The 15,327-nt window shown below is 41.9% G+C and overlaps 1 protein-coding gene across 1 annotated transcript in view; it reads left to right on the top strand.

Annotated features, from left to right (window-relative positions):
• PKD2 (polycystin 2, transient receptor potential cation channel) overlaps window positions 1-15,327 on the top strand; it is a 70,783-nt gene that overhangs the window by 4,395 nt on the left and 51,061 nt on the right. The window contains exon 2 of the mRNA XM_025385094.1: window positions 8,135-8,248. Within this exon, the coding sequence (XP_025240879.1) occupies window positions 8,135-8,248 (114 nt within the window). The remainder of the gene's footprint in view (window positions 1-8,134; window positions 8,249-15,327) is intronic.

Here is a 15,327-nt window from a genome sequence, read left to right as displayed (position 1 = left end):
TAATTATTGGAAAAGTTATTGAAACTTAAAAAAAGATTTGAACTTGGCTTTGGTTGATGCTACCACACAGAAACTGCAAACATCCAACTCACCGCTGTTAGTTGCTGCTCGTGATAGTCTATATGAATTTAGCCTGTCTTGAGGCTTCAGAACTTAGTCTTAGGTCGCCACTAGAAGAGCATTATCCTAAATTACAGCTTTTCAATGGTGGGGAGGGGCAGTCTTGCCCCTCAGGGGACATTTGGCAATCTCTGGAGATATTTTTGATTGTCATACTTGGGGGGATGCCCCTGGCATCTCCTGGTTTGAGGTTAAGGATGCTACTAATCTACAATGCACAGTACAGTCCCCGCCACACACCCTACAAAGCATTCTCCCACCCAAATTACCAGGAGTGAGGACTTTGAGAAACCCTACCCCAGACTGTTAAATTCAAAAAGAAATAATGGTTTATTGCTCACTGTGTGCCAGGCACTGTGTTAAAATCCTTATATTCATAGTGTCATTTTTATCCTCACAACAACCTGTGAAGAAAGAACTGTCATCCATCACCACTTTACTGTTGAGGGCGCTAAGCCTTCTAAAGGTTAAATGACTTGCCCAGGGCCACAACTAGTAGATGCTGCAGTCAGGATTTAATTCCAGGCACTTTGTGTTCAAAGTGTTTCTCATCCACTGTGCTGTATGCCAGTAGTGCCCAAACCTAACTTTAGCCAGCAATTGTCTGCATCTCTTTAGTTTATGAACATTTATTTATTAGGGCATGCAGGATAAATCATACCAACACAGTCCGTATATCCAGAATTCTAATTGATCTAGGGAGTGGGAGAACCTGCCTCTCTATAATTTTTTTTTAAATTGGTGTGACATATATATAACATAAAATTGGCCATTTTAACCATTTTAAGTACGCAATTGAGTAGCATTAAGTAGATTTATTATATTATGTAAATGGACGTAACACAATTTATTTCCAGAACTTTTATCATCCCAAACAGAAACTCTGTACTCATCAAACAATAGCTCCCTGTTTCCCCATTCCCCCTTGCCCTAGTCCCAGGTAACCTCCATTCTACTTTCCCTGTCTGTGAGTCTCCCTATTCTAGCTACCTGATATAAGTGAAATCAGACCATGTTTGATCTTTTGTGTCTAGCTTATTCACTTAGCATAATATTTTCAAGGTTTACCCATGCGTGAAAATTTCCTTCCTTTTTACGACCGAATAGGATTTCATTGTGTGTGTACTGTGCACACACAGTGAAATCCTATTCGGTCGTAAAAAGGAAGTTTGCACACATACGTACACACATACCACATTTTGTTTATCCATTCATCAGTTCGTGGGCATTTATGGTTTTTTTCCACCTTTTGACTGTTGTGACTTTCCCTTTATTTTTAATCTGAACTTTACTCCATCACTTCCTCCCTTTCCTTTTTTATTTGCACCGTAATTTTGAACAAGCAGACTTTGTATTTTCACTACTCTGGGGATTTTTTTGAGGGAGGCTTGCTACCCTTTGGGGTTATGATAAGGTTGTGCCGGTAACAGAATTCATGCAGTAAAAAACTTTTATGGGACTTTCTTTTGTGATAGGTACTAGGGATGCAGAGATGAATAGTACAAGGTCTCGACCTTCAAGGAGCTCAGGGTTTAGTAGAAAAACAGAGGTATAAGTAAGTCATAGCAATGCCAGTTCCCAGATATGGGAGGATTCCAACAAAGGGAGGATCAGGCCAGGCACAGCAGCTCATGCCTGTAGTCCCAACACTTTGGGAAGCTGAGATGGGAGGATCACTTAAGCCTAGCAGTTCAAGGCTACCCTGGGCAACGTAGTGAGTGGCAAAAAACACAAAAATTAGCCAGGCAGGATGGCACATGCCTGTAGTCCCAATTATTTGGGAGGTTGGGGTGGGGGAATCAGCTGAGCCTGGGAGATTGAGACTGCAGTGCGCTGTGATCACACCACTGTACTCCAGCCTGGGTGACAGAGTGACAGCCTGTATCTTAAAAAAAAAAAAAAAAAGAGAGAGAGAGAGAGAGGATCAGATCTATCTGGAGAGGTCAGAGAAGGTTTCCAGAGAGAATAAAACTTGAGCTACATTTTGAAGAATGAGGGGGGAATACAAGGAGGGAAAAATAACAGGAACAAGACCTGTTCCTGTTACAGCAAACCTGTAACTCCCGCCATGCAATGGGCACATTTTCCTGTAGGCAGTTGGAGCAAGTATGGGCTTCAAGCTTAAGGGGCTGATATGATCACTTGTCAATCTGAAGATGACTCTTGCAACAGTGTAGAGGATAGGGTGAGGTGGATAGGTTGGCGGCCGACAGACTAGGTCAGTGTAGAGGATAGGGTGAGGTGGATAGGTTGGTGACCAGTGTAGAGGACAGGGTGAGGTGGATAGGTTAGTGGCCAGTGTAGAGGACAGGGTGAGGTGGATAGGTTGGTGACCAGTGTAGAGGACAGGGTGAGGTGGATAGGTTAGTGGCCAGTGTAGAGGACAGGGTGAGGTGGATAGGTTGGTGGCCAGTGTAGAGGATAGGGTGAGGTGGATAGGTTGGTGGCCAGTGTAGAGGACAGGGTGAGGTGGATAGGTTGGTGACCAGTGTAGAGGACAGGGTGAGGTGGATAGGTTAGTGGCCAGTGTAGAGGATAGCCAGTGTAGAGGATAGGGTGAGGTGGATAGGTTGGCGGCCGACAGACTAGGTCAGGAGAGGGCTGACCAAGAGGAGGAGGGGTGACGAGGGCTGGAACCAAGGCATATGAGCTGGGATGGAAAGAAGCTAGATAGAAGGGAAATAAAAACCGTCAGAACTGTGGAACCAACTCCATGGGAGGGATAAGAAGAAGGCCTATTCTAGGGTGAAACCCAAATTTCTGGCATGGTACCATTAACACAGACAGAAAGAGTAGATTTTCAGAGAAAGAAAAAGAAACAAATTTTGGGGGAGGTGAGTGTGAGCTCTCTAGAGAATATGCAGGTAGAACTACATGTTAACTGTAGCATACACTTGTCTGCACCTCAGGAGATAACTGATTAAGAATTCAGGATTCAGGCCAGGCACGGTGGCACACACCTTTAATCCCAGCTGCTTAAGAGACTGAGGCGGCAGGATTGCTTGAGCCTGGGAATCCGAGACCAGCCTGGGCAACATAGCAAGACACTGTCTCAAAAAAAAAGAGAAGAAAAAAAAAGAAATTCAAGATTCAGGAGTCAATATTACTTAAGGTAGCAACTGTCTTTTCTATAGAAAATGGACAAATATAGATAAAAGCCACTTCCCTTTCTAAAAGTGTCCCTACAATTCAAATGAATACTAGGAAGGATTGTATTCATTCTTGTAAATGAGACTCACATGTGTCTTAGCACAAAAAGAGGATTCTTTTATGATATAAATACACTGAGAATTTTGTCAGGCTATCACAATGAACTGATAGTTCATACGGATTTGAGTCTTTATACCACTCTAAAATCTGGACCAACTGGGCCTCCAAAAGGCCATTTTGCAGATCTGGGCTTGTTTCTGAAGCTACAGACAGGCCGCTTCCAAGCGCTCTTAAGTGCTCCACAGGTAATATTTCTAATTCCCAAGGACAACCCCACAAAAAGGTACTCTTACTCCATTTTTAGATGAGGAAGCGGAGGCTCATGATGTCAGGTAAGCTTTCTCAGCTCCCAAGTGGTTAAGCCCTCAGTTTAATATCATTTGACTCCAAAGCCCTGTGTTGCACCATGCCTTGATAATAGGCCATATGGGTTTCATGTATTTCAGATGGGGCAGGGTAGTGTGAGGTGAAAGATCCACAATTAACCTTTTAACCATGGAACTGAAATATTAACAGATGAGGTGATACAATAGCTGGAATTAATTCCAAAATAATTGGGGTGGTAATGGTCTGTGACCTGTTAGGAACCAGGCCGCAGAGCAGGAGGTGAGCAGCAGGCTAGTGAGCATTACTACCTCCTGTCAGATCAGCAGTGGCATCAGATGGGTGAGGATGTAAATGAACTAGGATTGGCATTGAGTTGAGATTGTTGGATCTAGGTGATAGATTTGTCATTATATCATTCTCTCTTTGTGATATTTCTGATATTTTCTAAAATAAAAAGTTGTAGTTATTTATTTAGGCAGAGTTTCACTCTTGTTGCCCAGGCTGGAATGCAGTGGTGTGATCTCGGCTCACTGCAGCCTCTGCCTCCCGGGTTCAAGCGATTCTCCTGCCTCAGCCTCCCGAGTAGCTGGGATTACAGCCTCCCGAGTAGCTCGCCACCACGCCTAGCTAACTTTTGTATTTTTAGTAGAGACAAGGTCTCACTGTGTTGGTCAGGCTGGTCTCAGAACCCCTGACCTCAGGTGATCCACCCACCTCAGCCTCCCAGAGTGCTGGGATTACAGGCGTGAGCCACCGTGCCCAGCCAATAAAAAGTCTTTGAAAGGATTTAGATAAAATAGTTGGGGAAATGACATTTTTGTTCAAAGCCAACTATTTATGTTTGGAATATCTTTTGTGCTTGGAGTTCTCCATTACAGAGTTCCCCAGTGTTCATATTAAGAAGTAACGTTGTGCAGAGGAATGCACTGTTTAGATCAGCAGTCCCCAGCCTTTTTGGCACCAGGGACCAGTTTCATGGAAGACAATTTTTCCACAGACCTGGGGTGGGAAGTGTTTGGGGATGAAAGTGTTCCACCTCAGATCATCAGGCATTAGTGAGATTCTCATAAAGAGCGGGCAATCTAGATTCCTCACATGCGCAGTTCTCAATAGGGTTGTCACTCCTGTGAGAATCGAATGCCACCACTGATCTGACAGGAGGCAGGGCTCTGGCGGTAATGCTTGCTCGCCTGCAGCTCACCTCCTGCTGTGGAGCCCGGTTCCTAACAGTTCATGGACCAGTACCCATCTGCAGCCTGGGAACTGGGGACCGTGCTTTAGATGATGTACTCTGGCTTTGCATTCTGGCATTAGCTAAGCACCCTCTTAAAGGACGTTGGGTCTGTACTCATTCCGTGTTCTCCCTAACAGCTGGAAACATTGAATACCTGCAGTACTGGGAAGTTACTCCCACCACAACTCTAACAGCTGTGGGAAAGACAACAGTTGATTTTGAAGAATGTCATCAATTTGCACATGATTCTGTCCTTAACCATTCTTATCCTAACAGCTCTACCAAACATGGAGAATAGTTGGCTACAGGACAGCTATTTTTCCTACTTGTAGATGCAACTATTTCTCACCCATCCGGATGTAAAAGGTCCTTGTACCCTAAGATTGGTCCTACATACACACCCAGTGGGAAAATGGGATGAAAAATTTAAAGCAGTAAATATTTGAGGAAGTAGATAGAGTAATTTAGAAAAAGAAAATACACAGGGCCAAGCACAGTGGCTCACATCTGTAATCCCAGCACTTTGAGAGGCCAAGGCGAAAGGATTGCTTGAGCCCAGTTTGAGGCCAGCCTAAGCAATGTAGTGAGACCCCACATCTACAAAAATTAAAAACTTAGTTGGATTTGGCAGTATGTGCCTGTAGTTTAAGCTACTTGGGAGGCTGAGCTGAGGCAGGAGGATTGTTTGAGCCCAGGTGGTCAAGGCTGCAGTGGGCTGTGATTGTGCCAGAGTATTCCAGCCTGGGTGATAGAGTGAGACTCTGTCTCAAAAAAAAAAAAAAAAAAAAAAAAAAGAAAAGAAAAAAAGAAAGAAAATATATGGAGGTATATAATATAAAAATATAAATAAGGGAGGCCGAGTGCAGTGGCATGCCTCTAATCCCAGCACTTTGGGAGGCTGAAGCAGGAGGATCACTTGAGGCCGAGAATTCGAGACCAGCCTGTGCAACATATTGAGACCTCATCTCTGCGAAAAATCAAAAAATGAGGTGGAAGGGTGGCTTGAGCCCAGGAGGTCAAGGCTTCAGTGAGCTGTGATTGCATCACTACACTCCAGGCTGGGTAACAAACAGAGACCCTGCCTCAAAATAAATAAATTCATACATACATACGAGGACTTGTTTCTTTCCATTTGAAATGCTTCATTCAAAGGCTAGAATTAAATTGCCATAGGCCATCACAAGTTTAACTTGAATAAATTATTTTTTTTCCGAGATGGAGTCTCACTCTGTCACTCAGGCTGGAGTGCAGTGGTGTGATCTTGGCTCACTGCAACCTCTGTCTCCCGGGTTCAAGCGATTCTCCTGCCTTAGCCTCCCATGTAGCTGGGATTACAGGCGCCCACCACCACACCTGGCTAAGTTTTGTATTTTTAGTAGAGACGGGGTTTCACCATGTTGACCAGGCTGGTCTCGAACTCCAGACCTCAAGTGATCTACCCGCCTCAGCCTCCCAAGTGCTGGGATTATAGGCGTGAGCCACCGCACCCAGCCTAGCTTGAAGAAAATTTGATAGGAGTTTGTTTTTTCTATTTATAGGCCAAGCAATACCATGTATAAATATTAAGAATCATGGCTGTTCCTTAGTGCCTAGTTGTTTATAAACCATGAGAGAGAATGAAATCATTGGCCAAGTGAGACAGGGCAACAGTCTTCCCTGGGAGTAAAGAGACGAGCAGTTTCTGTTGACATATATTTTAGGCCTGGCCTCCAAAAAAAATTTACCCAAAGCAGTGGTGTGTTGGTGTCCAGGGCTACCGAGCCTAATCTTTGGCTGCCTCTGTGTTATTCTAAATTGTAATTTTCCGTGTCATCTAAATTTGTAATAATTCTTTAGTATGATAGTGTTTCAGTGAACAAACATTCTGCTTGCTGCATTTCTTCTGAGTGAGTAATTCCCTGACAACTACCAGATCTTGGCAGAAGCAAAGTTAGTCATAAGTTATACTCCACTCTCAGTGTTGGTGAAACGTATGATGCGTAACACAGTGTTTTTGAATTCAGTGCTGATTTTCCTAAAGGACATTTGGGAGGAAAAAAGAAAAGGAAAGGGAATACCCAAATTCAGGAATAGAACATATATATTATTATAAGACTTAAAAAATACATGAACACTAATCATGAACTCATTTCTTCTTAGTAAAAGACCTTATGCTCTTTTTCCCATTTCTCTGTGTGACTTGATTATGGTGAAAGTGGCTGTGTGAGTTTCCATTATTGAAGGAGTTAAGGTCTGTGGAATCAAAGTGTGAGACAACATGCAGGGACCAGGTTGGTTTCCATTTAACAGCCAACCTAATGTAACTGAAAGGATTGAGAGGTTTGTTTTTTTTGGAAAATGTTAAGGTTCTTCCAAGTAACCAGCAATGTGACTTTACCACACTGTTCATTAACAGGGGTTTGGATGATGACCACCATGTCTGCTGCTGGCTGAGTCCAAAACTGTGGTCACTCTCTCCAGCAAGCTCAGGGAGGGTTACGTCATCTTCACTCAGCCAGCCCAACGCTTTTTCCATCTGCTAAAATGTAGAACATGGTTGCTGATTCTACCCTTTCTACAGAGAGAGAGGGAACATGGATGAGTTGCTGCTTTTAAAGATTGTATGTTAATTGCTTTTTTAAAAATCTGCTAAGCCAAGCACGCTTAGTGTAATCAGTCACCATGGAGTTTTTTAATAGGACAGCTTCTGCTCTTACAGAGCAGAGCTTTTATGCCGGTGGGTTAGAAGCATAACATGTTTCTATATTGAAATGATTCTCCAACAAGGACTTCTTTTCATCAGGGGTGACCTAAAAGGTATTACTTGAAATACAGTTACATCATGTTCTTAACTGGGTTTAGTAGTAGGATAATTACAAGGTTGTATCCACCTCAAATGGGAAGAACTGATAAGTTTTGCACAATTATGTAACTCCTCTGTTAGGCCTTCCTTATTTCCTGTTCTCTTTTTAAAATTTGACTAAGATACTCCTAATGGGCTTGGGAGCCTATAAAATGATCAGGATTGTTGCCTTATGTTTTGCATGTTTGGGGTAACAGTGGAGCCAGATGTACCCTTAAATAAAAGGTAGGCCTACAAAACCAGTTTCTCGTTGCATTCAAAATGTGATTTAAAAAAAAAAAAAAAGGAGACTCTCGCTTACAGGTGATACTGTTTAGTTTGTTCTTTATTTTCCCTTTTGCCATTCATGAGATTTCTTAAATAAAATGACATCTTTTCTTTTTTTCATTATTATTTTAAAGGTCTCTGGGGAACAAGACTCATGGAGGAAAGCAGCACTAACCGAGAGAAATACCTTAAAAGTGTTTTACGGGAACTGGTCACATACCTCCTTTTTCTCATAGTCTTGTGCATCTGTAAGTAGAATATTTCCTTCCACTTATGGGAAAGTTTTGAAAAGATTTGACCTGTCCAAATCATCATTAAAAGGAAGCGTCTATGCACCAGAGGGGCAACTTGGAAGTTACCTTCTTACCTTTTTTTTTTTTAATTTGAATTTTTTTTTAATTTGGGCATTTGTTTATTGACTATCTTCCTATGGTAGAATGCAAGCTTTATAAGAAAAGGGACATGATTTGTTCTCTGCTATAACCCCATTTCCCAAAACTGTGGATGGCAACAGAAGGCTCTGAAAAATATGCAAGAAAGAATTTGAGCAAGTGCTAAGTGACTGTGGACTTGCGTTTAACACGGGAAGGGAAAGGCAAAGAGTTCAATTCCAATTTAGAATTTGGTCAGGTTCTCTTCTGCACTCTGGTAAACATTAATTAAAAATCAGCATTATCTGACCAGCCAGTTCATCGTCAGTGGTGACGATTTGCACTATGAGATACTCGTGGCAACCTGCCCGACACCAAGAAACCAAGTTAGAGGATTTTTGTATTAGATTTCTTAACAATGAATACAGTGTCACTATTATTACAGTATCATCATTATTGTCATACTGTTATTATATCAGGTAACATAAAGTCTGCATAAGAATTATTTCCAGAAAAATGACTTTCCAAACTTAACTTTCAGAAAATACAAATAATCCTACTAATATTGCTTTTGTTGGCGTATACATGTAAAAGTCTCCTTCTTTTAGATTTGGATAGGTTGTGTCATTGCCTCATTTTAATACATTATTTCTTGTCAATCTTTAATAATTGCTGGACTTTTACTCCACAAGAAACTTGCTATAGGCCAGTCTCTTTCCTGTTCTTTTCTTCTTTCAGTTTGTCTTCCCATCCTCTGGTAGGGGGAGGGGAGGGACGCCTGAGCTAGATTAGCTGTAGGAACCATTTGTCTCAAAGTCCAGAAAGCCACAGGTGATGGATTTGTCCTCTAAATCAAAGGGCGTTTGATGATGGATTTCTGTCATGTCTCATCTAAAGTCTTCGCGAGAACAGATGAAGAAGCAGATTTATGACCCCAGAGCCTCCTACCAAACTCCTCTAATAAAAGGGTTCCTTTTTTTTTTTTTTTTTTTAATTAGAAACAGAGTCTTGTTCTGTTTCCCAGGCCAGAGTGCAGTGGCACAATCATAGCTCACTGCAGCCTGGAACTCCTAGGCTTAAATGATCCTCCCACCTCAGTCACCCAAGTAACTGGGACCACAGCTGCATACCACAATGCCCAGCTAACTTTTAAAAGCTTTTGTAGAGGTGGAGTCTCACTTTGCTGCCTATTCTGGTCTCCAACTCCTAGCTTCAAGTGATCCTCCTGCCTCAGAAGTGCTGGGATTATAGGCATGAGCCACTGCACCCAGCCTGGATGTGATGTTTTTATGTTTTAAATTGTTAGAGTTTAGAAACTGAGATTGAGTTTGTTGCCTGCGTTAAAGTGGTGCTTAAATATTAAACTGCAGAGGCCTTAAATATTAACAAGTTGATTAGAATTACTAAGTTCTTTTCAAGCTTTACATATACAGACAAATTTCTTATACAAAATAGAAGGTAACCCCTGTACATAAGTCTAGAATTTCAGCAGTCCCCCAAACTGACTGAGCATTAGAATCACTCAGTGATTTTAAAATACATATGTGGTTTGCCCAGATCTACTAACAGAGCCTCCATAATATAGCCTAGAGAAATGAGTTTTCAGATACAGTGATAAATTTGGAAAGTAAGCCAGAGAAGTAAGCTGAAGACAGAGAGTTTTAGGAAACATGCCTAAAGTCACATTTGAATTGATTTTCTTGTTTATTTGATAATATTGTTGCTTTTTGTTCTTTTTCACACGAATCACATTTTATTTCTTATGTGAGTAGCTATATATTTAAAAATTTTTTTTTTTGGAATATTGTAGAATCTCTGGTTAGGAAGATATCCTAGCAATCATATGGTCTGACCTCACTGAATGCTAAAATTCTCTTAAACATCCCTCTCGTATGGTTACTCATCCTGCCTCTGATTGAACAAGAGTCCCAGGTTAAGGGACTTACTTCTTTGAAATCGTTCATTTCATTTTTTTATAGCTATGTTAGAAAGTTCTTCCTTCAGTGAAGCCAGAGTCTGTCTCTTGTGACTTCTACCCAGTTGCACCCTCCAAACCTACCTATACCAAGTATCTTTTTTCCATGTTGCTTTTCCAATTCAGCTCTTTGGAAGTTTGGAGACAAATACCTAATCTCCCCTAAGCCTTCTTCAGGTTAAGCCTTTCTAGTTCATCCAACTGTTGATTATGTGATTGGAGACACAAGTTTGAGTGACTCCCTTGTTGGAAAGTCCCTCTGGTGCATGTTCTGTTCATCAGAGTCCCTGAGAAAGCACACGAGCCTCACCACGGTGAGTGGGGCCATGAGATTCCTAAACCAGACGCTACACTGTGGCTTGTGCAACCTGCCATGGCCAGACTCATGAGACTGTCTCATCATATAAATAATTCTTTAGTATCTTCACCAAAAACTGTGAATCACTGTATCCCCCAGCTATATGTGAGCTAGCCTGGGACCATAGTGGAGGACTCCTCTTTCAACCCTGTTAAATTTCATCTCATTAGGATCTGCCCATTTTTCCATTCTGTTGAAATTATCTTGGATCTGGATTCATTCATCTCAACATCAGCTACTCCCTGAAGCCTCACAGTATCAGCAGAGTTATTATCTGTATCCATATCCTTGTAAATTATTAAACCAAAAAAGATTGGTCTAAGAATATCAGTCCATTAATCAAGGCTCTTTGGTTGGAGTTCACTTCATTATATTATCATCCAGCTCAGAGTGTTCATAAACAAGATGATAGGAAAGACTTCTCCAAATGCCTGTCTGCATAATTCCACCATTCCTCTGATCTGTGAGCTGTTGACCAGATTAAAAAGGAAGTGAGAATAACCAGGCAAGGTTTACTCCTAGCCAAACCTTACTGGCTTCTAGTGACTGAGTCCTTTCCCTATTGCTTACCAGCAATCTTTTTAATTACTAGTTTTAAAATCTTGCCAGCAATGTCAATATCAAATTACCAAGAATATCAAACTCATTACTCTGTATGTAAATAAGATAGTGTATTTACCCCTATGCCTTGGGTATTAGGCTGTTCTTGCATTGCTGTAAATACCCGAGACTGGGTAATTTATAAGAAAAGAGGTTTGGCCAGGCACTGTGGCTCATGCCTGTAATCCCAACACTTTGTCAGGCCGAAGCAGGTGTATTGCTTGAGCCAAGAGTTCAAACTTAGCCTGGACAACAAGGTGAAACCCCTTCTCTACAAAAAAATACAAAAATTAGCTGGGCATGGTGGCATGCGCCTGTAGTCCCCGCTACCCAGGAGGCTGAGGTGGGAGGATTGTTTTGAAGCTGGGAGTCAGTGATTGCAGTGAGCCGTGATTGCACCACTGCACTCCATCCAGCCTGGGCAACAGAGCAAGATCCTGTCTCAAAAAATAAATAATAAATAAATAAATAAAAAGAGATTTAGTTGACTCATGGTTCTGCAGTCTGTAGGGGAAGCATAGCTCCAGCATCTGCTTCTGGGGAGGCCTCACGAAGCTGTTACTCATGGCGGAAGGTGAAGCGGAGCTTGCACATCATGTAGCAAAAGCAGGAGCAAGAGAAAGAGTGGGGCGGGGAAGAAGCCACACAATTCTAAATGACCAGATCTCATGAGAAATCTCTCGTTACCTCAAGGACGGTACCAAGAGGATGGTACTAAATTATTCCTGAGAAATCCACCCCCATGATCTGATCACCTTGTACCAGGCCCCAGCTTCAGCATTGGGGATTACATTTCAACATGAGATTTGGATGGGGACAACATCCAAACTATATCACCTTGCATAGAAGGTGATTTTAGGGTTTTAGGGTAGGTAGGGTTTTAGAAAGCAGTTTGACATAGTAAGAAGAGTACAGGTTTTTTTTGCATCAGACAGACCTGAGTTCAAATCCCAGCTCCACCGCTAACATGCTAGGTAAATGTGGGCAAGTTAATTAACCTTTCTAAGCCTTTGTTTCCTCACTCGTAAAACAAGTATTTGGAAATATCATTGTGAAGATTAGAAATAATACATGAAAAGATCCTAGGATGCTGTCTGTCATATAGTAGTAGTAGTAAGAAGTTATTCTTGCCAAAGATTGTTGAGAATGGCAGAATTATCTCAGTTCTAAGAGCTATAGTTTCTGGAGCTCGGTCTCAGATTGATTTGGAGCAGCTAACTGCTCACCAAGAGCTTATTTTCCATCTTACCAATGAAAATTATGTCCCCTGTGTTTTAAAAATCAGTCTACTTAACCAAGAGAACAGAAATGACATGAGAATTAAGTAATCTAACTTTCTCTGTAATTTAGGATTTATTCCTACTAGAAACCTGAGAGTTGCTATGAATTCACCATTAAGCACTTACCAATATACATGGGTTACTGTTATAAATAGCAATAGTATTGCTATTGTGTGAGTTAGGTGTTGAAGTTAAAGAAGGGAATAAAGAATATTATAAGATCTTTGAAAACAGTGGCTGTGTATGGTAGCTCATGCCTATAATCTCAGCACTTTGAGAGGCTGAGGCAGGCAGATCACTTGAAGTCAGGAGTTCGAGACCAGTTTGGGCAACATGGCGAGACCTTGTCTCTGCAAAATATACAAAAATTAGCCGGGCATGGTGGCATGCACCTGTAATCCCAGCTACTTAGGAGGCTGAAGCACAAGAATCACTTGAACCTGCGAGGCAGAGTTTGCAGTGAGCCAAGATTGTACCACTGCACTCCAGCCTGGGCAATAGAGTGAGACTCTGTCTCAAAAAAAAAAAAAAAAGAAAAGAAAAGAAAGAAAGAAAGAAAAAATGCAAGGAAGGTATTTGGTGAATGTATAATAAAAATATATTTACCATTTCCTTTTTCTGTGTTCTCTACTCATGCTATAAAATTGAGAAAAAAAATCTATAAGTTTAAACACAATAATAGAAACCACAGAAGTTAGCTGAGTCAACATTGTAGAAATGTAATATTTCTCTCTGTCAAAGAAATAGGCAACATTAAAAAGCAGAAAAGCAATTACAAAGAATGATTATAAGAAACATCACAAAGGATTAATATTTTAACACGTGAAACTCAAAAATCACTTGAGAAAAACAGTAGACTTCCATAAATATTTTACAGAGTAGAAAAAATAGGCTGGGCACAGTGGCTCATGCCTGTAATTCTAGCACTTTGGGAGGCCGAGGAGGGTGGATCACGAGGTCAGGAGTTCAAGACCAGCCTGGCCAAGATGGTGAAACCCCGTCTCTACTAAAAATACAAAAAATTAGCCAGGCGTGGTAGCAGGTGCATGTACTCCCAGCTGCTCAGGAGGCTGAGGCAGAGAATTGCTTGAACCCTTAAACCCGGGAGGCGGAGGTTGCAGTGAGCTGAGATCACGCCACTGCATTCCAGCCTGGGTGACAGAACGAGACTCTGTCTCAACAACAAAAAAAGAAAACAATCCAGGGGCAGGCACAGTGGCTCATGCTTATAATCCCAGTACTTTAGGAAGCCAAGGTGAGAGGATCACTTGAGGCCAGGAGTTCAAGGCCAGCCTGGGCAACATAGCAAGACTTTGTCTCTATAAAAAATTTTAAAATTAGCCAGGCACGGTGACACACACCTGTACTCCCAGTTACTTGGGAGCCTGAGGCAGGAGAACTGCTTGAGCCCAGGTTTGAGGCTGCAGTGAGCTATGATTGGACCACTGCACTCCAGCCTGAGCTACGGAGTGAGACCTTGTGTCAAAAAAGTAAAAAAATGAAAATCATCCAGGCATGGTGGCACATGCCTGTACTCCCAGCTACTCAGGAGGCTGAGGCAAAAGGATCACTTGAACCTGGGAGATGGATACTGCAGTGAGGTGTGGTAATGCCACTGCACTCCAGCCTGGGTGACAGAACAAGACTCTGTCTCAAAACAAATAAAAGAAAATAAAAATAAATACAATTTATTCAAATACAAAAGTGATACGGTTTGACTCTGTGTTGCCACCCAAATCTCATCTCCAATTGTAATCCCCATGTATTGACGGAGGTTCCTGGTAGGAGATGATTGGATCATGGGGATGGTTTTCTCTATGCTGTTCTCATGATAGTGGGTGAGTTTTCATGAGATCTGGTTGTTTGATAGGTGTCTGGCACTTACCCCTTCTTTTTCTCTCTCCTGCTGCCTTGTGAAGAAGGTGCTTCCTACATCCTTTGCCTTCCACCATGATATTAAGTTTCTTGAGGCCTTCCCAGCCATTTGGAACTGTAAGTCAATTAAACCTCTTTCCTTTATAAATTACCCAGTCTCAGGCAGTTTTTTATAGCAGTGTGAAAATGGTCTAATATAGAGACTTGGTACCAGGAGTAGGGTACTGCTATAAAAATAACCTGAAATTATGGAAGCAACTCTGGAACTGGGTAACAGGCAGCAATTGGAACAGTTGGAGGGCTCAGAGGAAGATGTGGGAAGGTTTGGAACTTCCTAGAGACTTGTTGAATGGCTTTGACCAATACACTGATAGTGATATGGACAATGAAGTCCAGGCTGAGGTGCTCTCAGACGGAGATGAGGAACTAATTGGGAACTCAAATAAACGTCACTCTTGCTATGTTTTAGCAGAGACTGGTGGCATTTTTCCCCTGCCCTAGAGGTCTGTGGCGCTTTGAACTTGAAAGAGATGAGTTAGAGTATCTGGCAGAAGAAATTTCTAAGTACCAAAGCATTCGAGAGGTGACCTGGCTTTTCCTGAAAGCGTACAGTTATATGTGCTCACAAAGGGATGGTTTGAAGTTGGAACTTATGTTTAAAGGGGAAGCAGAGTGCAACAAAAGTTTAGGGAGTTTGCAGCCTGACCATGTGGTAGAAAAGAAAAACCCATTTTCTGGGGAGAAATTCAAGCTGGCTGGAGAAATTTGCATAAGTAACGTGAGTTGCCAGACAATGGGAAAATGTCTCCAGGGCATTTCAGAAAATCTTCAGGGCAGACCCTCACAACACAGGCCTGGAGCCTAGAAG

Source organism: Theropithecus gelada, chromosome 5 (assembly GCF_003255815.1).
Source record: "Theropithecus gelada isolate Dixy chromosome 5, Tgel_1.0, whole genome shotgun sequence".
Lineage (NCBI taxonomy): Eukaryota > Metazoa > Chordata > Mammalia > Primates > Cercopithecidae > Theropithecus > Theropithecus gelada.
Note: the sequence above shows the minus strand (reverse complement) of the source record. Positions and strands in the feature narration are given on the sequence as shown.